At 34.5% G+C, this 24411-nt stretch overlaps 1 protein-coding gene across 1 annotated transcript; it reads right to left on the bottom strand.

The window, feature by feature from the left end:
- Window positions 1-771: 771 nt before the first annotated feature.
- Window positions 772-3006, bottom strand: LOC132562406 (uncharacterized). The gene is made up of 4 exons (XM_060227147.1): window positions 2946-3006; window positions 2103-2231; window positions 1503-1611; window positions 772-874 (listed from the first exon to the last, which is right to left on the bottom strand). The coding sequence occupies exons 1-4, from the start codon at window positions 3004-3006 to the stop codon at window positions 772-774; spliced, it is 402 nt and encodes a 133-aa protein (XP_060083130.1).
- Between the last annotated feature and the right edge of the window lie 21405 nt (window positions 3007-24411).

Below are 24411 nucleotides of genomic sequence, written 5' to 3'. Positions count from 1 at the left end.
TACTGTGCAGCAGAGTACTAGCACAAGTCATCAGAAATCCAGTATACTTTTGGAGGTTTGACAGAATCCGGTGCTTTTGTGCAGGTTAAATCAGGTTCAGTTATCTTGCATGCATGATGAACAATGGCCTTTTATACTTGTGCAGGTTGAACACAGGTCCAGTAGGCTTGTGCAGGCTGAACACCAGTCCAGTAAGCTTGTACAGGTTGAACACAGGTCCAGTAGGGTATTGCAGGTTGAACACAGGTCCAGTAAGCTTGTGCAGGTTGAACACAGATCCAGTAGGCTTGTGCAGGTTGAACACGGGTCCAGTAGGCTAGTGCAGGTTGAACACAGGTCCAGTAGGCTTGTGCAGGTTGAACACAGGTCAAGTAGGCTTGTGCAGGTTGAATACATATCTGGTTTACTCTCACAAGTCAACACGCATAGGCACTGTGTAATTATGCAGGTTCAACACAAGTCCAGTGTTACTGTGTAGGTCAACATAGGTCAGATAGACTGATACAAGGTCAATGCAGGCCCAACATATTCTTGTACAGCTTTAACAATTAAAGGGTAAAGTTGGAGTCTTATGCAGGTCAACATAGGCCATATATACTTGCACAAATTGACAAGTCATGTACAGTATATTTGTGGAGGCCAACACGGGTTTTGTAGGTCATGTGCACTTATGCACTGGAACACCTGACCAGCATGGCTTGAAAAATCTAACGGAAGTCATGTATACTTTGCAGGTTGGAATCAGGTAATATATATGTTATTCTGGTACATTTATTTCACCAAGAGGAAGACCATGAGGGGCCCAGTGAGGAGAACGTTTAAATCTACCAGACTTTTTCTTCCCATTCCACCATTACATCGTGGTGTACTGCATCTAGGAGACAAAACTGCTATAAAAACATTCAATTAAAATTAATATTATTTTTTCAAAAGAGTAGTTAAGGCTCTTTAAAAATATTTTTCAAAAAGCTTTTGTTTTCCTTAGTGATTTAACTCCAAATTTTGGTGCTGTGAAGAGAAATAAAATAATTTTAGAGGAGTTATCTTAGGTCATAGGATTTATGCAAATAAATACAATCATGCAAGTCGGATACAATAAAACATACCAGTACAAACCATGTATTTTTATCTGGATGTAAAACTAAAGAATTTTTTTCTTGTGACATTACAATATCCAAGACCAACATGTTATGTTCTGAAAATATGTCATTTCCAAATACCAGCTTAAATATTGATGATTTTTGAGCTTCAATTTTGTTTAGAATTCAATGATAACAGTTTTCACTAACAATTCAAGCTTTGAGCAACAGGGGCCTGGACCCCAGAATAAATCACTTCCTCTCATTATTCTGTTTCCTGCCTATTATTAAAATTATTAATCAGATTTTAGGGTGGGGGGTTGCCTCTAAACAAAACAGCCCTGGTGCATGTTTTACTGGAATAACCCTGATTTCCAGTACCCGGTATGTTTAATGACACAATGCCATTACCTCTATACTGACCTACAAATGGTTTTCATGCCTTTCATTGGTATATACTGGGAGACACATCCTGACCCACTTGGCCCACTCACTGGTAGAGGAGACTGGTTGTTAAAACAGCCTTGTTCAACTTTAAATTTAAAAAAGAAATAGAGCAATATCAAAGAATTACTCAGTAGATGTTTCTGTTCATAATCTATGCATATAGTATCTAATAAAAAAGTACACTCCGAGTATAAATTTACATGCTAGAACAATCAAATTAATTGATATGTTTTTTTGCTTGCTGATTTTTTTGAATGACCACATGTTTATTTGGTATAAGGTTTTTTATTGAGTTCAAGAATCACTATTTAAAGTATTGTATTCATTTACTTTGAACTGGTTTCTTTTTTCATTTTGACAATAAGCAGGAATTTAAAATGTAAAATAATATTTTAACAGAAACTTTTCTTTTAAACTTTAAACATATATCCCTGTTACTAGATCAGCCAAAATAGATTTTGAAATATCATAATCAGTTAACTGGAAATGATCAGGTAACCAATCATTCATTAGAATTGATCATAGAGACAACATGGGGGAAATGTTAACAAATCTTTTTTTATCTGAGTGTTGTACCTGTCCCTTCAAACCTAATCTTGACACACACAGTTGGACAATCAATGGAGGAGAAGTCATAGTTATGGAATGGATCATCACAATTCTTGTCCTTTACTGTACTACACTGAAAACACTGCAGACCACCGACTGAAAGCACAAAGACAAGCCATCTATTTCCTCTTTATAATTAAAGATTGAAAACTGATTTCAAAATTCAAGTGTCGAAATTGAAAGTACACCAGAAGTTTACTAATCTCGGCTTGTGGGTAGTGGTGGGAATCTCCATTAAGACAAGTGGTTGTGTAGAGACAGAGAGGTTGCTATATCAGAGTCCTAGTTGTGGCAGAATATGTTGCTGTTCGTAAAGACAATGAATGATTTTTGCGATACATTCAGATATATTTGTAGTGTCTACAATTATCCATTTTAAAATATTCATAACCAATACTTCAAACTATAGTATTACAATGTGAAGACCTGGAATATAAGACCAAAAAATGTTTCATACATTAAAAACCTAGGGCTTGTTGTAAAAGTGTACCCACTCTTGACCAAATCTCTATTTAGCTGTGTGACAACATTACGACTGATAGTTTCACTGCCGCGAAAATACAGATTCTTTGCAAATATCGATTAGGCCGTAAGATTATTTATCAACTTGGCCTTCCTCAAAGTTAGAGTTTGACATAGATACTAAGGTCACAAAATAAGAGGTGGATGTGAATTGTGCTAATGTTTATCTAAAGTTACAAATGTTGTACACATTAAGTCCGTGGTAATGTGTTCGGTTTCGATAACTTGTGTTTGTGTGAACCTGAAATTGTTAACTAGCGATAAACATGCAAAATTAATCGATCTTACCGATGGTTGGTACAAATGCGACGAGTATCAAACTTATTAAGGCAAAGATTTCGCATAGCATGCTTCCATCATGAAGGTGACAACTTTGGTGAAGATGCAGTCATCGAAACAGCTTTGCGCATGCGCCAAATGAAATCCATTCGGAAACAATCTCTTGTTTTGTCCCCGATGAACTAAGATGATGAAAAATTTCATGGCAGTAAGTTGTGACTACATACACGCCGGCGTTTTTTTTCATTTCGTTTTTCTTATTGTGGCATTAAGATATTTTCGAAATGACCAATATTAGGTTAATTTAGGACTAACTTTTACTCAAAACTAGTTACTCATAGGATATGCTAAACTTATTTGATAAATAAGAAAAGAAAAGAGGGCCCGCACGTCGCCTAACAAACTTGGTAAGCGGAATTTCTCCTCAATCCAATGGTAGAGACGTGACATTACAAGGATTTACCAAGATCATATAGCGAGTGTCGTCGATGAAGCAGAAGACGCATATCCTTTCGGGACATATGGTCATATTCTCCGTGTACATTTTTAGGAGTCTTTGTGTTTCTTTTTTATGTCTACATGTAGTTTAATCGAATTGAGTTCGAATCAAGATTCTGTTGACATTTTGGTATTTTATTTATTTTTTATTTGGGTGTAGCTAAGGGATTTATCATAACTTAAAACCCGGGTTCGACTGTCACGTTCGTTTGCAGATATTGTAGACTACAAGTGAGAAGGACAATGGAGGTCGAAATAAGTTGAATATTTTATCAGCATAAAAACGATATCAAGTACACCTCAAAGTTTTCCTATTTCAGCCAAAGAAAATTGCGTACTGTTCTCTACACCTTTTTTAAACCATGACTGTATTGTTGTATGGGAATGTGTGCTAATATACAAGAAAACATGGCGGAATATGAGTTCTCACAAATTGGCTGGTTCAGTCATTCCACTACGAATTAACCTCTCAAATTATCTCCCTTCATTAGCTGGGAGTTCCATGACACAAAAACCAGTGACCAGTCTGTGTCATAACCCACTCTGGTACCGAGTGGTTCCTGTACAAATACAGCTCGAATGCCAAAACACAACTCACATACTCCGCCAAAGCAGCATCTTGCGAATAAACATACTAAAACCCGCAAATCTATCTGATATACTTAAGTACAACATTGATGATATATGTAGCCATTGATTTGTAAATCAACAAACATAGACTACGTCACAGGATGTATTTTACAGATTAAGAAACTTAACACCAACTACACTGTATAGTGTTCGATACCGTCAATGTCTGCTCTCGAAAAGGAAGAGAAGTTTACCGTCTTTAAGCCAAAATTTTTACTTAAATCTATTGAATTATGGGGTTGTTGCTTTCGCTCCATTTTCATTTTGAAATAACTTTCGTTCGATTTTGATTTTTTACTCTCCACCTACTGTCTTGTGTCGTTCCAGTAGAATGGTACAAGGCGCTATTATTGGTTAATTTGCATCTCACTCACGTGTTTGATTTATTTTTGACTAAACTTGGTAATTTGTTACTGCACTATATGAAATGAAAACTAAACACAAACAAAACAAATACATGTACCTTGTATGCTAAACTGTCACATTTATTTCAAGAAAAAAATAAATCTCCAGATTTGACCTTAGCGTTATCGAACGCGCTCCATTGAATATCCAATGTCTCATATCTGACCATACCTGGAGTTCAATCCCTATTTATATACACCAGAACCACCTCGACGGTTCTCCTACACAACATTGTTCATGGTAATCTCACACAGCCTCCAGACATCATGTGTGGGACTCTGCATCACAATGTGGACATCAGAACACTTTTGTAGCGTATCACATTCACATTGCAGGTCACACCGAGTCAAACCAGAAATAGAGTTCTTTGATAACAACTTACAGAACACAATATCCGATTTGATGCTACAGTCACCATCGGTAGCAGGACCGGAAGTTCCAACCTAAAAAAACAGAGGCGTGATATATATGTCATCTTGTGAAAATTATGAAAGTTCTTCAGCGCAAAAATAATACACGTTGTATAACGTCCCAACAATGAGAAGATGGTATTTTTTTTTAAATACTGTATACCGGGAAATTTTCGCCGCCGATGAATTTTCGATCTTTTCTTCCATGAATAGGGAGTGCGAATTTGGCTGTTGATTCTATTGTTGTATACCTTGTTCTCATTTGAGTTATGGCATTACTTACTTCGATTTACCAACGTTTATATGGCGGATGACTTCGATGAAGTAGAAAACACTTACTCTTCCGGAACACATATTATCCTTGTACTGTTTCAGGAGTCCACTGTATGAATCTTTCTTTTGAACATATTTGTCCTAGTTTTATTCAATTTGAGTTTAGATGACGATAATATTGACATGTAGGTATTTTCTTGCTTTTGTTTGTTTTGTTTTTGTTTCTGTTGATTTTATTTATTTTTTTAATATTTGTTACATTTACATAACTTTTTAAATAACCTTAAAGGGTTTAATGGAAACATGGTAAATTTGTGTATAGAGGTACAAGGACAAAAATAACATGGGGCGAAAAATATCCAGGTATTCTGTAGTATTTTATTAAGGAAATATTTTTTTAAAAAAAAACGGCATTTTATAAAAGACACACTAAAAACTTACACGGAGACTCTTCTGTCCATCCTGTGTGCATTCAATACCTTCCCCTGTAAGATGAACTGCAAATTTCTTTGACGTCACACCGAAGAGACCAAGTCGGATGAACCTCAGCCATAGCATGGAAGGAGAATCCACCGGCACGGGCAAGTCCATGCACGTGTCTAAATCCTGGTCCAAGGTATATGGCAACGTCCTCAGCATCACATTGTTGTCATCTTTTTCTATCTTGACATAATTTTTGACTGTAACATGAACATGAGTATTTGAACGCCATTTAAAAAACGTGATCAAACTATATCCTCATAACGTTTCCATTATTCATAATAAAGAACCTTATTGACACGGAGACACATTACCCCGAAGTAACAACACATAGATATATATGTAGTCGTTAGTACAACTGTAGAATACCTTCGTAAATATGGAGCCCGGAAAAATTTAAGAAAGAATTTCTTAACAATAATAAAAAGAATGTCACCACATTGAAAGAAAGTACGTGAGTTATTTTAGCGGTTCATACTTACATGGCAGCGACACCGTATTTACATGGCAAATTGCAGTAGAAGCCGTGAAGTAAAAATGGGAGATAACTAGCGGAAGATCAAACAAATACACCTTGCTGCCGGATTCCCACTGTATAAGGCAATGAAAAAATCGAGACAGAAATATTGATTTTATAATGAAATGCCTGAAGGAGTGGAACTGCACTATCCTTTAGTGTTATTTCAATTTACAAATAATCCTGATGGAATTACGTCAATGTTGGGAAACACGGAGGTGAAGTGGGAGTTAATCCAGTCGAACCTCATTATCTCGAATTCATATAACTCGAAACATCGTTTAATTCGAAGTATTTCGTCGGTCCCGGCCACATTTCAATACATAAATTGGAACTCACTTAAATCGAATGCTCGGATAACACAATTTCGAGATGACGAGATCCGAGTGTAGTTTTATCTTTCACATATAGTCTACTTATTCAGTGAATATACCAAAATAACATTTTGAGTATGACACGTGTGTACTACAACTGAAACGTCACAGACTCAAAAATGGTAATGTGATTGTACAATAGAGAGATAGATATTGAAGCAAAATGACTTAGAAGTGAAAACTGATGTAGAAAAGTTCGTTTGCGGTAATATTTCGTCACATTGTTTAGCTCTAGTTCACTGATCCTTTCTTTACTCATATCTAGGCCTACTTATTTTGCCGAAGATTGCCGAGGTCGGAAACATCGGTAAACATCGGAATTTTGACCGGAAGTTCTTAATCACACACCTTTAGCTAAGGCTCGGTAGAATTAAACATTAATAAATAACACATCAAATGGACAAATGGACAATGTAAGATTCTATACATAGGTATTCGGATAAGATAATAGAAAGTTGACATTGATTTACTAACCCTGTTACATGTAAAAAGTACACAGAAAACATACCGTTATTTCTTCCTGAGAGTAGTAGGTGCCATTTCGACTGAAGTGGTACAATAATTTGGTTAGATTACCGTCAGTCGATTTTTCAATTGCTGTCGTAACTATAAAATCCGGATGGTATTCCTGAAATAAGACATCGATATCATTATTGCATATGAAATCATTTTTATCAATAAAACTTAGGTAACGAAACAGCGAAACAGTGTGCAAATATAATGAAATCAGGCGAATACGACATATAACGAATAGATCAGTCCGTCTGCAGGGTTTACAACCTGCAATCTCGAAGATTGAATAAAAGACAACAAATGCAATGGGTTATCAAACTATATCAGACGAACGCAACGGATTATCGAACCCCTTCAAACAAATGCAATGGATTATCGCACACCTTCAAACAAATGCAATGGATTATCGAACCATATCAGACGAATGCAACGGATTATCGAACCATATCAGACGAATGCAACGGATTATCGAACCATATCAGACGAATGCAATGGCTTATCGAACCATATCAGACGAAAGCAACGGATTTTCAAACCCTTCAGACAAATGCAACGGATTATCGAACCATATCAGACGAAAGCAACGGATTTTCAAACCCTTCAGACAAATGCAACGGATTATCGAACCATATCAGACGAATACAACGGATTATCGAACCCCATTAGACAAATGCAACGGATTATCGAACCATATCAGACTAATGCAACGGAGCATTATCGAATCATATCAGGTTCTTTTACCGCACGAATTATTTTTTTTTACTGAATGAACGGTATCGGATTAACACGACATGGCAGAAACATACATACGGATGCAGACAAAATTAGAATATATTTACAAATTTCTGTGTACACATCCCATCACAACAAACATAGGCGATACCATCACAACATAAATGTTTTCAAACTTTATCATTATAATAAGGTAAGGATACTTCCATTTTGACGACCGTTCATAGAACACACAAGTTTATAGAACGTTTTAATACAAATTTAGAGCTGTTTCGACCCTCTAGGACTCGTCATTGATGCCAAGGACCTAAAGCTTGAAGGATAGGAAGATTCAGCGAAAAATTCAAAGTGATCGAAAACTATTCAAATTCTAGATGGGAACGATGCTTACGATTGATGGCGTGGTAATGGGTAAATTTTCCGTCCAGATAACTTTGTTGTTGCTGATGAGTCTGGCTGTAAACGGCATCGTGGTGCTATTCAAACGTGGGGTAGCGTCGATAAATGTCACGTTCATGGCCAATGAAGCGTGATCGTCTGCGGATTCACCCAATCGAAGTTGTATGTTTGAGAACGAAAAAATCTTCAGGAGTAGTTTCTCAGTTAATCCGTCTTCCCGCCTGTATTTGAAATTAAAATAACTATTATACAAATCACGTTATGTGTTCTGCGTATTTCTAACGCTGATCAGCTATCGAATGTGAGAACAAACTACATGATGATATATCATCATGGACAGTAAACTGCTTCTATATGCTTGTTCATTTTATGATACTTGTGAATTATCGTAAATTTCGCCTTTCTTTTATTCATAAGGTAAAAAAATCTGATGTCACAACCAATATTTGAACAGAAGTGTTTGTTTTAAAGTATAGGATAACAGAAACAAGAAGATTTACAGCGTCGTTATTTTTAAAATTTGTTAATTTTCATTTTTTGAAAATGTGTGTGTGACAAAAACCTGAATAAAGAAGCAAATATTAAATGCATATACGGATATATCAGAATTTCAAAAAATCGAAAAAAAAAAATTATAAGTTTTTATGGTTCCTGACGTTTTTACATTTGTCCTAATCACATTTTATACTTTTCATTAGTTAGCAAAAACTGATTTCTAACGTTTAATATTAGCCAAGAATAATTACAAATATTCTTTTTAATCCCAGTCCACAACACGTAATTAATCAAACAAAATTAATTACAAGACAAATGCTACTATATGTCGCTACCAGCGAATGCAAATGGGGTCTATAATCATTTTTAGAAAATGCACGTTGATATCCAACTCTAGTAGAAATATGTCATTGTGTTAAGTATTTCCAATAATTGTTTTGTTTTCAAAGCCAATGTGTTGCTGATGACCCTTTTGGCTGGATGACCAAGGCTCTTAACCTGGATATAGAAAAGATTAATCCGCAGTGTCTTTGTCCTAAAACCTGAATTTCGCTAATTCAATGAAAACCACTTCTTCTTGGTGTTGTGATATATTCTGAAATAAAATTGAGAAAACACCAGCAGAATTTATAGCAAATAATCTTTTTCTACGTTAAGAATTTGTGGTTAGGATTCTGAAATAAAACTGCAGTTCTGCCGATGGAACCCATCCATAATCTGAAATGCAAAGGGTGTTTCTGACTGCAGAATTTATGGTTCAGAATCTGAAATAAAATATGATATAAAAAACGATAATAATATAGGGAGAATAACGACTCAATTTTCGAACCAAAATCGAAATGAACACTCAAATGAAACGAAAAATAATTTCTTTTGTATTAAAATAAGGTTCTAAAACTTTAGTTTTACATTTTCTTCTGAAAAAAAATGAAAATAATAGTAATCAAAATAAAAATAGATGATAAAATAAAACATTTCTTTAAAATCAAAGTTGTATATAGACAAATATTTCCACTTTTGGCGATGTCTCTTTCTGTTTAAAAAAATCCTAAAGTTTTCCACTTTCAACTTTGCAATAAAAATGATTTGTTGTAACCAAATCATTACCTGACCTGCAGATTATCATATGCAACAACATATAGCACTACTATTCAGCATCTTCATCTGTTTAACTCTAAATGAACGAAAATCAAACTACAACTGATGGCAAAGGCAAACTATATGATTCGGCCATTCATTTGCGTGAAAATTACCATAAGCATTATTAGTGGATTCTAATTTTGTTGTTATATTGCCTTTTACAACAAATGGACATCATATGTAATGCATGTTGTTCGACAAATATTTATTCTAAATTCTAGAGATTCAGAAACGAAATGCCTGTTACTATAAATAGCGTATTTACTTTGTAGTTGTTGTAGAGAAATTGCCAAAAACGTTGAATCCATTCCGATTCAAAAAGTCACGCAAAACAAATATCTGTCCGGTAAAATTGCTTGGCACAGGCAGTTCCAAGAGCAGATCGCCATATTGGGTAGTAAAATCGGTATGGAGGGTTAGAATCACGTTGGTGGTGGGCGTTATGGACTTGCATATTTCACTCATTGACATTGGAAGGCCGCCAGGCTCCTTAAAAAAAAGTTGAAATCGCTTTAAATAAACAAAGTGTCATTTCATGAAATATTACAAAAAGACAATTTTAGAGTATTGATTAGGAATGTAGATAATTTTGATATGATATAATAGACTCAAACAATTAATTAAACTGTATCATATAGCTGTTTCGTCCTTCTAGGACTCGTTAGTGATGCTAAGGGCCTAAATTTTAAACCTAGACGGCGGAGGAGAATCCAAAGTGATTAAAAAAAAACCAAAATATAGGTGGGAAAGTAAACCAGATACACAATTCCATAAACTTCTTAAATTTCATATTCATATACCAGATAACTTTTGAAGACCGTAAGTACATATGTATTTTGTGAACCTTGCACTATTCTAATAATTCAAATGTGGCAGATTACTAAAAGTCTTGGGGACTTAAAGTCCACCAGCAGTGACAACCATCTGCAATCTTAAAGATTGTATAAAAAACATCCAAGTGAATAACACCTTTTAATACAAATTTAGAGTTATATACAGTAGAGCAGAACAAAGAATTAAACTGCATTACACAGTTTTTTCATGACAATTTGCTTTCGATGATTCATATTTCCGTAATGTATTAAAAAAGAATGCGATTTTGAAGTGAGTCATGAATATAAATTATCTATTTATATATTTTATTTAATTGCAACCCTGAAAAAAGCACAAATTATTAGTTTGATGTCGAACCTTCTTTAAATCTGTAGTCATGTGACCAAAAACATAACGCGAAAATATCTATAATCAGGTTATCAAGACCATACTCCATATAAAGGATGAAGGAATTACTCACGTGTCAACAAAACATTAATTCAAATACATAATCGATGAAACTGGATCAATTTTATAATCATAAAGAAACATTTACACGTGGACTAGTCAAAAAGTATATGAATAAGACCAGGTGTGACAGAATAGACAGCGACTTCTGCTTCATCGACGACACCCGAGATATATATCTCGGTAAATCCAATTGCGCAATATCACGTTAATAACAAGGAGAGCTGCAGGCAGACTAAAAAGCATTAAGAAAGTGTTCCTATGATATCATCATAGATTAATCCAAAATGATAAAATCGTCACATAACCAAATTATTTTCTTGTATTTTGTTTTTGTAAATATTTGTTTTACTTTCTCGAGTTGTTTGGTGCTAAATCACTTGTTGATAAGGCATTTCATTGGTATTAATTTCATCCTGTATCACTAATGACCATTTGCATAATCGACTGAAACATATTTCTCACCGTAAATATTTCCGTATCCGTGATGTTGAAATAAAGTTGAAAGATTTGTGGAGACCCTTCACCTGGGTAGTGGAACGTTACTGTTAGTTCATGAGTGGAATGTGCTTCAACAGTGTTGGATTGTGCTGTAATGAACACTTTAAAACCAAGACCGTTCTCTGGATGAGCTGACAATGGTACATTAATCGCTTTTATTCTAACAAAATCATCGAATTTCACAACGTCAACTCCAAAAATACATTGGACATTATATTCGTGTTTGGAAACTTTAATACCAGCCACTAGCAACCCGTCCCCTCCTGGTCCAGCATAGCGCTTGGACGAAACCTTGATTTCGTAAATTCCAGTTAAGTATGGAGGAACGTTCCATTCCAAGGTAACAGATCCTCCTCCATTTTTTGGTAAAGATGCAGAACTCTGAGATATTACAATATTCGTATTAATCTGTAACATTCAAAATAAAAACAAACAATACATATATTATGATTTTAATTTCAATATAGACTAATATGCTTTATACTGTGATATTACAAAGCAATGGAAGGCGATCAAAGGCGATTTACAACCAACATGATAGAAAATAGTGTTGTAATTTCTATAAAAAATAAAATATGATTGAATGTAGATTTTGGTGAAGGAAGGTTCTTGGGCATTTTTCCGTTACTGTTATCAGGATAAGATAATTATGTTTTAGTCTTAAACTGGTATTTATGATGTGCATTTTGACTCGAATATGACCGAAGTCTGTTCAGCAGTTCATAGTATATTCTGTACACTTAAATCTTATTTCAAACGTAGTGAAGGTTTATCTTAACTGTTTCGCTTTGACAAATGACAAGCAAAGTCTAGGCGGGTGTATGGTAAGATTATGAATAAAATCTATCGGCGGTTTCGATCTTATACAAAAATTTTGCATTCACGGATCCTCTTAATGCACAAACGAACAGAAAGCCGCAAAAGTCTTTATGTCTTCTCCACATTTCATCAAAGTAATCCTACTTCGCATTTTCCAATGAGACGGTTAAGACGACCATAAAACTTCCACGTAATATTCATCAATCTGTTTCTTTCGAAACCTGTGTTGTAAGCTGATTTTTAAGCTTCGAAAATCCATGTCACTGAGAACAAGACTTGGATATAGAAAATTTTATGTTGTAGAGAAAGGTTTGTTGCTGCCTAGATATAAAAACTTCACAATAACGAAATTGAAATTATCACGCTTTTCATTCAGCTTTGTGGAAAACTCTTGGGTTCGTTGCATGGAATCGTTAGAGGTAAGTGGTTGATGTAGATGAGTTGGACTAAGTATATCCAAACATGAAATTAAATGACTTGGCAAGGTCTTTGTGACAGGTTTTGATAAGTTTGTAGAAAAATTCAGCCCTTTACGAGAAAAAGCAAATCAGAAGGATACAGTTTCTTCCCCAATATATGCCAAAAGTGTTTTATCTATTTATTTATTTTTGTTTTGTTTTTTTGTTTGCATAATATTTTATATATTTTGTTAAGATATTTCGAGGCTGTAGTTTCATGAGGTTCTTGAAGTTACATTCGAGTTAAAGGAAAGGTTTTCAAAATATCTTGGCCCTTGTCTTGTTGATTTGAAAACTATTTTAAAAAGCAATATAAATTTGTAATCTCTTGAGCGCGATTTGCGTACTTACTGCAATTTCATCAGTTGCGATGATTAGCTTTGTCATATTCTCGACTATCCGGGAGTCTACTTCCAAATCAATATCAAGACGATATATTTTCCCAACAGTTCCATCTCCACGCATTGTTAAATACACGTCAAAATCGATGGTATTTGCAGTTGAGGGAGAGTCATAATCATATGCTCCTTAAATGATAGAAACTGCTTGTTACAATACTCGAAGATGATATTGTGTGTTTTGTTGACATCCATGTCCCTACTTAACAAACAATTCAAATAAGCCATTTTCAAGAAAATCAAAGGATTGTAGCACATTGACTAAAATATAGGGTAAAACATAACAATGTATTTCATAAATAATAATAAATGAAAATTAGCACATTTACAAAGTCTTAAATACAATCCATAGAGATTATACAATGAGAAAATATGCAAAAACTAAATAACTATACAGCATATATCACCGAAGAACACCCTTATTTGCAATCTGAAATTTCCTTCTACGACCCTGTCACATATCACTTATTTGCATTGACATTTTTTCTCATAGTCATCATATTGTCCAGAGTGAACCGTAGAACATTTTTGGACCACAAAATAAAACCAATTCATTTTATTTATTTATTAAAAAAACAATATACATTTAAACTTGAGAATGCATATATATCACACCATAAGCAGTATGATATAATGAATGTATTTTAACTGTTTAGTACGTTAAACGTGAAAGTTACTAACTTACAATTGATCTTGGAAAAGTAGGTTATGTAGAACATTTTTGGACCACAAAATAAAACCAATTCATTTTATTTATTTATTCAAAACAATATACATTTAAGCTTGAGAATGCGTATATATCGCACCATAAGCAGTATGATATAATGAATGTATTTTAACTGTTTAGTACATTAAACGTGAAAGTTACTAACTGACAATTGATCTTGGAAAAGTAGGTTATGTACTATGCGACATAGAGTTAAGCAATTTCCTGTAATCCCGTGTCTAGCTAATGTTTGGAAAATAAAAAAAATTAAAAAAAAACAAACAAACAAACAAACAAACAAGTGACAAGTCTTAAATAATCTAAATAGGTTTTATATAAATTGACTCAATACCAAATAAACTAAAAAGGGTAATTGAACAACAGCGATTCGCTAATATTTTGAAAAAGTTATTTTCTTGTATTGCTTTTGATCAAATCTTTTATCCTTGTTTATCTAACGGGTTTTACAGAAACTATTGCTTCCTTTCAGCGGACGAAGAAAAGATAGTGGTAGGTTGTGGAAAATGCAATGCATATCCAGCGAAGATGTGATTGGTAGAAATTACAGTGATTTTATTATTACTCGATTGTTTGTACAGTTCTGCTATTTACTATTTTCTATTACTTCTATTTTTTATCATCAAATCGCATTCAGTCTCCAAACCAAGAGAGTTTACTTGTTATACGCGCCGCTTGAGATCATGATTGCGACAAGAAAACGTTTTTTATAGCTTTTCTCATGCTACATGTCTGGTAACCACTGTACGTATTCCGAAGGCGATATTCGACAATAGACATTGATACCGAATCGGAGACACCTGATTCTGGAATGTGAACCACCCGGGAAACATCTTAGGTAGGATGAGATTTAGGTGTAGCGTATCTGTTGTTTCTAGTACAATTTGACCCAGTAGCAACCTAGTGGTTTATACATGAAAATAGTATAAATAGAGTACATAATTCGAGTTTAGTGAAATAGATAGAGATAGATTACACATTACCAATATTTGGCAAGTATCCAAAGTCCACAGTTATGGTTTTAGGTGAGAAGCATTTCCATTCTTTAGGTATTTTGCAACCAAATTCTATGCCATCGAAGTGTTTTCCAACAGATGTTGCAATCATTCCACCAAACCTTAGTTGTGGCTCAAAAACGGTGAAGTTCAGTTTATATGCAGATAAAGGGTTTGGAAACACTGCCTGCAATTTTAGCTTTCCACCATGGTTAGTCGGTATTTCCATCATACTGGGATCTTCTATGGACAATTTCGAATTATCAGTTGTGTTCTGCAATCAATGTATGTTTTTTAAATAAATGTGTCACTAGTTCTAGACATATATATCAACAAATAAAAATAACACAATTAAAAAAGTTTATTGAATACTGAAACAAACATATTTAGTTTTGGTTCTATTTGATTTTATATGAACACAAAGATATTTCGATTCGACGAGAAGGAATTGAAATAGTTAAAAGGAGAAATAATGTTTTCTATTTTCTGTTGAAGACGAATATCAACATGACGAAATTCATAATTCAATATCATTGTTAAAAATAGCAATATTAAGGATAAAACTCAAAACTCTACATAATTAAAGATGATTACACTTTTTTTTTCAATTAATACGTACGAGTGTTGGTTTCAAAACAAAAGTTGTTGTCACTTCTGTAAGTGCGTTTAATGCAGATAGTATCAATGTTACGTTTCTCTCGGAGTTATCGAAGACCCCATGAAGGTCAGCCAACAGGTACTCCACAGTTAGTGTCACTAAACAGTAAGTACAGGGATTCACAGAATGTACATCGTCAGCTACACGAGAACCGTCACATATTGCGCTCCCAATGATATATTCAGCCTTTGTGGGAAGGCAGGCGTACTAAAATAATCAAAAAGAAAATATTGATATTGTGACTTTTTGAAATTATAATGATAAAAATTAAAAAAAACATAGATATTCTTCAATCATTTACATTTTTTTTTTAAATATCAACTGACATCCTTTTTTGACTGATGTTATTCTTCTGTAACAATATTTCAACTTCTGTCTTTTTATCTACCTATCGAGTATTCATCGATATTTTCTTACTACCGTACTGCCGGGACAATGTTCATTACATAGTGATAATTTTCCTGTTTTATCAATGAACAGTGTATTGTGCGTTTATCTATCAACTGCCAAAACGAAAATCATGATACTGCGAATAAGTCCTTGCATATCCAACTAACTATCGAGTAAACATAATAGGTCGAGAAAAAAGAATGTATGAAAAGTCTTCCTTTTTAAAACTGATCCAAACACTTATTAATCATTATAACTATATTTTTGTATAGAAGATTGTGTTAAATTATTACCTTCGTTGCCTTTTCCATTATTTCTGTGTGAAATTTCGGAACGGACATTAGTATGGAAGCATCGTTATAGGGCACGTGCGCGTGACGTATAATCACTGAGCCTTTCTCAGAACTAAAGCTAGCAGACGTATTCATTGACGTTCCGTTTGGAAAGTAAATATCATGATTCAGAGATTTTATTTTCCCAGGATAAAGATTTCTGTCTCTATCTTCAGTGCAGATTATGAATCCCGAGCACTGCGATACGCCTACACCATTTGAACAATTTGTGGAGGAGAACATCTCGTATCCTGTAAGTATATAGTGTAAGCCAATAAATTAGAAACTTAGACATGATACAATTAAACATGAGCAAAATATTGTCTTTTACTAACTACACTATAACAAGACAGCACATGTTTAACAACAAATTAAAACCCAAAGATCAATATTAGATAAACCCAGACACCCCTTACAGGGGGCTTCACCAATCCCATGCTGTTTTTTTAAAAACGGAATCATAATTCAAACTCAACATAGATGGAATAATTGCAAAAATATGAAAAGATAAATATCATTTTTTGAAAATTAAACGAATGAATAAATTGGAAAGGATAATTAGAAAACTGTTATTGTTATTGTGTAATTCTGTGTAGTGTGGTTGTGAGTCATAAAAGAATCATTTTGACATCGATGATTCGAATTGCTCGATGATTTTGTGCGGCCCCAATTTTTTTCCTTAGTATTACTACTAACTTACCCCCTTATTAATCGAAGTTTATAAATCGAACTTTTCGATGCTTCGATGTTTTTTCACGGACCATAAGTTATGAAAACATAGTCATTGCCGCCTCATGATTCGACAAAAACGTCTACCTGTACTGTACAGATATTTTCGCCCCGAGACAAAAATTTACACATTTTAGCAAAGAGAGCCTGACAATGGGATTACGATAACCCGATCTCATTAGCTCTGTGTTACGAGGTTAATTAATAACTTTGACACAGATTAAAATTTAAAGATTTAATTGCTTACTTGCAAGCCATGATATTTAATAATAACAAAAAAATGGGTCATCGTATGATGATCACCACCGCCATTGCGGTAATGGCATTTAGTTAGGTTTAATCAGAGACGTATATATGTGATATATACGTCTCTGGTCTAATTTACGAAATTTTGTAAATAAACGTCATCAGAACATTGACAAAAACACTTGTGAATTTTACGACTGAAGATGTGTAATGTTAATGCTGTCGTTTCTAGAAGAATATATTATGATATATTTTTTTTAAATTCATTAATGCCTATAACGTTTATGTATCAGGCTTAAAATAATTACAGTAACACTTGAATACTACTTTAATGCTGCGCGTCGTTTCATTTAAAACCTATCCGTAAATATATATACTGTGTGACATGAAGGGTTAATTTGATTCGTTGATTTCTATTCAAAGTTATTTCGTTTTTTATGAATGGGAATATTTTGAACTTGTTTTTTAGTAATTTGTTGTGTTTGTTCATGTAGAAATATCGTGTTATCAACTATATATAGCCATGAACTTGAAAACGTCGATATAACCTACCACGCCTGATTCGAAGTCTCGATGTATCGAAGCTTTTTTAGGTAGTCCCTTGAACTTTGAAACATCGAAGTTAGATTGTAGTAAATTAACCTAAGATGTACTTTGATATAAAAACTGTAATCCTTTAAACAATATATAACTTGCCTGTTACTTCAACATTTTCAAGCAGAAACCCAACAGCAAAATACATTTCTAAAACTTTAAAATCGTTTATGTGTATAATAAAGTTTGATAAATACAATGTAACTTTTCTTCAAAGGAAGACATTGTGCTATCTTTATATTTCACACTTCACGGTTCATGTAAATACATTGTCATGATACACACATATATATTTCTACCACAATAGGTGGTGTTATTTAACTACTAAGGTATCAATCAATCACTCCAACTGTTGTATTAACATACATGTTGTACCATATGCGATATAACAACTTAACATGATGTGATTAGCTGATTGACTCTTTACGCACTCCTGGAAATGGGAACGTTTATGCAAGCCGAGTATCGCCATGAGGTCACCAATGACGTCAAATGTTCATCGAGTCGTTATCGCCCACAAAATAGGTCTATTGTTGAAAAAAAAACCAACATTAACTATTCTGTTAATTACTTTCCCCGGCAGTAACGTGTAAAGGCGTGAACAGTATCCGTTTGTGATTTCTTCCGAAAGCGGATACTTTTATCAATAGCGTTCTCTTCTTTTAGCTTTTTACTGTGTGTGTGTGTGTGTGTGTGTGTGTGTGTGTGTGTGTGTGTGTGTATGTGGTATGACGCTAAACGTGTTTGCTGCTCGTAAGTTTGCCTGCTGGTTCCGTTGTTGTAGACCTTGGCCTCATTTGAGAACCACCAAGATTTATATGGCTGGTATCGTCGATGAAGCAGAAGACAGTTACTCCTCTGGAACATCTTTTCTTATTCTCATTGCGCTTTTTTATAAATAGTATTGTTATCTAACTTCATAGTTGCTCCAATCGAAACTATCATCAAATGGAAACTAATGGAGAAAGGATAACACATGTATATACCAAATGCTAACCAAAGAACCGTCAAAATCAAGGAAATGAGGTAGACCTTTTAGGTCAAACGAAACCAATTTTACAGGAAACCGCATCCCGTGTATTTTGAAATTCAAACCTTAACATCTATAAGATTTGTCCCAATAGTAGCATTATGATATGGAATTTTACTTAAACATAAGGAGTTTTGAGCTAATTATATTTTGCCATCAGTTCTTTCTTTCTTTTACCCTTTAGTGTAATGCTGAACGTGAGGTTCTGCTTTATTTATGACTTGAAACATTGTCATCATCAAAGGCTTGTAACATAAACCAAGAGATATATTGTTGTCAATGTTTAATAAGTCATTTCTATTCATTACAATAACACCAGTAGAGGAAACGACATAAAAAAACTAATTAATTATTTCTTAGTCTTTAAAAAATATCATTGAACCTATATCTATTATTTCAAACATTCGTGGCCCAGAAGGGAAAATTATACACATTTGCAAATGACGAATTAATCTGATATAAACATCTCTTTCGTCCTTTTAGGTCTCGCCTACTCGAATTACTGTTCTTTTTCGCGAAATCTTTGTGTGTCTGATGACATCGTAGTGTGTTCCATTAATTTCGCACTCTGTGAACTGGATATGCGCGAATAACGTCATCTATATTTAAAGCATGTACTTCAACAATGCCAGACATTTACACAAACAATGAAGAGAGTCAAATTTATAATAGATGTAATAGCTATGTCTGTAGAGGATTATTGTACCAGATATAGGTTATACACTAAAAAATATTTAATATGAATATCGTAGTGGCATTCTCAAAAACACATAGCAAATACTGCTCTTTTTTCTTTAACAAATTCATTAGAATTTCACATCATAGAAACAGTAAATTATGTCTCTTTTTCACTTTTGTTAGTGCATTTAATACAAAGCTTGTATACATAAGATAAATTACCTTCAATCAATTTCATTGTAGTGTAAAAATAGGTTTCAAAGGGTTTTACAAATAGGCCGAAGTGAATAGCACCATTCGATATAAATTTACAACATACATTACAGAATAATACTTGATTAATTGAACAACACAGATTTTTGTCTTTCTAGAACTCGTCAGTGATGCTAATTATCCAGTTTGTTCATACTGGTGACTGAAGAAGATTAATATTGGTCTAAGTACATGTACAAAAACACACCCCTTTTACCGTTTTATTCGGATAATAACAATTCATTGAAGCATGAAAATGGATTAGTGTATTGAAAGCATCTCAATTACAGTCAGTCATGTTTATAGAAGCCACTCAAGGGAGTGGAGAAAAGAGGTCTTTATACACAGGTGATCTTTATCTGGAGGTTCAAGTACTATGAAGTCCATTATATTGGGATCTAAAACTTTATAGACAGTTATCATTTGCATGAAAGTGACCTCTACGACATGTTTGACTGTAAAAAAAATACCTGACCTAGGGTTTGGAATAATGGATATCTATATACTCAACAAAAAAAGAAAGGTTAATATGTTTCCTTATTAGAAATCCAAGGGGGTTACCAAAATCATTCAAGCGTGAAAGTCTGTATTAGCGAAAGAGCTGCATGAGGTTTTCTGCGACTAACTTGTATCTCCGCTTGCATTTCATAAACATCCAAACTGACAACTAATCCTAAGATCCTTAGGACTTAGAAATTACCGAATTCTGCTATCTATCAACTTTATCATTATGCCCCGGCTGTCACAAGTACAGAGAGAAAGGGCTGTAGGCATGATCCAGGCTGGGGAGTCTCGCCGTTGAGTTGCACGGCATTTTGGTTGCAGTGTTAAGACAATTTGCCAGTTGGTAAGTCGTTTAAACCAAACTGGGTCAACATCCGATCGTCCCCGAAGCGGCCGACCCCGACAATGGACAATGTTCTGTTTTCAGATGAGTCCAGGTTTTTTCTGCAACACCGTAACGGAAGGCGCAGATCGTGGAGGCGACGAGGGGAGCGTTTTGCGAACTGCTGCGGCGCAGAACGGGACCGCTTTGGCGGCGGAAGTGTAATGGTTTTGGGTGGTATTTGTGGGGGGACTCGTACCAGACTTGTTGTGTTAAATGGCAATTTAACCGGCATTCGATATCGGGACGAAATTTTAAGACCAGTGGTTCTGCCATTCTTAAGACGCCATGGCGTTGGCGCCATTTTTCAACAGGATAACGCACCAGCGCACACCAGTCGCGTCAGCAGAACTTTCTTGCAGCAGAATAACGTACAGGTGTTAGATTGGCCATCTAAATCACCTGATTTGTCACCAATTGAGCATGTCTGGGACGTTCTTGGGCGACACGTGAGATAACGTCAAAATCAGCCGTCAAACTTGCAGGAGCTGGCCCAAGCCTTGATCACTGAATGGAACAACATCTCTCCTCGAATTATCCGCCGTTTACGAGTTCCATGCGACGACGCTGCAATGCCGTTTACTTCGCAAACGGTGGCCATACCCGTTACTAATGGTGTTACCTTTGAAATTGACCCCAACGTCATTTACAGTCGAATAAAATCAACTGAACTCAAAGTTTTATAATGAACCATGACTGCAGTTTTATCAGAATTGATCAATTACTTTATTCGTACATGATTGGTAAGGATTTATGAAGGGGTTAATTAATTAATCACAGAATAAAGTAGTGTTACCTTTCTTTTTTTGTTTAGTATATCATTAGGAACTTTATTTAGGTCACTTCACTTTCACTATTCAATACATTCACCTCTTATCGCATGTGCCCTAATACAACATCATTACACCAACATGTCAACATAATCATAATTAGGACTCTAATTCAATTAACTAGTGCAAAAAAATGAACAAAAATATTTACACGGAGACTCTTGAAAATGCTACAAGGAGAATAAGATCAGGTCTTCCGGACGCATAAGCGTCTTTTGTTTCTTCGATGGCACACGATGAAGTCTTGGTCAATCCAAATAAGTAATGTCGCGTTCTCAAGTGAGAACAAGGTATGCAATAATGGAACAAACAGGCAAACAATCAAATACGTCCAACTCAATTTCGCAGAAAGAAATAGAATAATTTTCATTGATCACTAGGACGACCGTAAAACTTCACCATAATTTTCACCAACCCGTATCATTTGAAACCCCGTGTTACATGTTTGTTCGTCATTTGACAACTTCTGACACCAAAATCGTGATAATTGGAACAAGCCCTTGAATATCGAATCATCTGCAACATGTAAACACCATAGGCTGGGGATGCAGATATATTGCTACCCGGAAAGTCTGTGGTACCTTTTGATTTCCAACTTTGGTGGTATATACGATGGACGTGGTCAATAAATTTCTTATTGAAAAAGGAGACGTTATCAATATACCTGAAATGAAATGAAATTAAAAAAAAAATTTAAAAAAAAAAAACAAAAAAAAAAAAAAAAAAAAAAACAAAAAAAAAAAAAAAAACCAAACAAACAAACAAACAAAACAAAAAAAAAAACCTTACCTGAAATTTTCAAAGGGTATAACACGGACACAATCCAAATCCACATGAATATCATTGTGAAACTGATTTCTGTTTCAATGTTATCTCCTTGGTATTTGTTCTGTCCTGTAATTTCCAAAAAGGTCACTAGCAGCTGCTAACACCTCAGCGTCAACCATATATACTTATTGATGATGAATAGTTAATAGCTTCAGAGGAAGAAATGTCACGGTTGTGGCAGACGGCGATGAATGTTTTATATGATAGTTTTATCGATGTCAGTTTTGTCGCTTCAGCAATGTCATCCTGTCCAAAAATAAGTCACATCCTTCCTGATTAGCTCGGGTTAAAACCACTGCAGCTTAATTATAAATTATAAGTCTAGGCATTTTTGTTAATAATAGTAGTTAGCAGCTTAGACAAAGGTTTGGTTAATCAGCTCCACGAACGAGCATTAATACGTTTTATTTGTATTCTTGTGAAGTTTAGGAATCCAATGTAATCGAGGGAGGAGCGATATGTTACTCTTTTTTTCTTTCAGTCAAAGGCACTTAGGTACCATGCATGCATTTATGAAGATAATTTTTTTAGGAAACAAAGAACCATCAAGGTCTACAAGTGGATACTCCAGGTTTAGTAAACTATCTTTTTTATCATATGATTTTACATATGAAGTATCTTGTTTGAGAAACTATAACCCATTATTATAACCCACTGATGTTAAATGAACATGGTTTCCCCGTCTTTCCGCGACATAACCATTCCTGTCTATGGCGCCATATGTATAAATAATACACTTTTCGTTATATTAATGTAATAGGAACTCGTCTTTGTACTGTTGTTACGATCAATACATATTCAACGAGACCGGGGAAGGCAGGTGCGACCATTTGAATTATTTCATTAATTAAACATTAGCTTCCGGTTAGCGCCTGATAAGGCTTGCTCCCGTTAGCTCGTGACAATTTTTATAATTTTCACGAATTGGTGAATTTATCCTGGCTGATATTGGTCAGATTATTGTTTAAGTAGTTCTTGTTTATTTTTACGCTCCCACTTACTTGGTGAATAGTATAATCATTTCACATTTTAGATATTTAATTTCCAACACACGGGATCATTACCGTTGATGTGGGACGAAGAGACTCAAATTTCTAACGTATATGGATCATATAGCTTTTTGTGATTTTTCGGCCACTTTTTGACATCTCGCCCACTTAACAAAACATCTAGATAAATATTACATCTTGACTGAATTTATTTTCTCTGCTTAGTTCTAATAACATGTTCTGTTAACTTATAAGTTGATACGGACATCTGTTATTGTATCACATGACTATGTGCACAGGCACTCGAGGCCAGGATATTATTTTTCAAACATTGATTTTTGTTTTAGCACTCATGACTGACGTTATTTAAACGAAATATCAGCAGAATTCAAGTTTATGTGCCGGTTGACAAATCCGAGGTCCACGGTCATTAAAAATACACAAGGCAAGCAACTCCAGATTTTAAAAAATCGACCCCTCGCTTGGAAACTGGCTCAAAAAAAGTAGTTATGATAAGTTCCTTGTAAAACAATATGTATCCGTAGGTAGTGTGTATATTTACCTTTTATTTGGTGCATAACATTACAGGCAACGAGAAATTCACAATACGTACATGAGATTAACATCTCAATAATCGGAGATTTTATCGTCCATGTAATTATCTTTGACGGAAGTAACACGCCATTTCAAGGGCGGTCACTCCGACTTTTTGGGAGAGGAGTTCCAGATAGCACTATACCAGTGAACAGGTAAGAAAGGTTCCGATGTCATTTCGCGCGTAACTTCAAAATAGATATTTTTATTTCTACAAATACATTTGCGGGGATGGAAAAATAATGGCTGGGCAAAGAAAGTCCACAGTTGCCAACTCGGATACAATATCATGGTAAGGGATTATACAGAATGCATCAACTTTCAATCAAGCTGGCGGTAATGAGAATTTTTTTTCAAAAAAAAAAAAAAAAGAAAAAAAATCATGCAGATAATGAAA

Source organism: Ylistrum balloti, unplaced genomic scaffold, assembly GCF_031769215.1.
Source record: "Ylistrum balloti isolate Yb309-2 unplaced genomic scaffold, AGI_CSIRO_Ybal_v1 Utg371412, whole genome shotgun sequence".
Lineage (NCBI taxonomy): Eukaryota > Metazoa > Mollusca > Bivalvia > Pectinida > Pectinidae > Ylistrum > Ylistrum balloti.
Note: the sequence above shows the minus strand (reverse complement) of the source record. Positions and strands in the feature narration are given on the sequence as shown.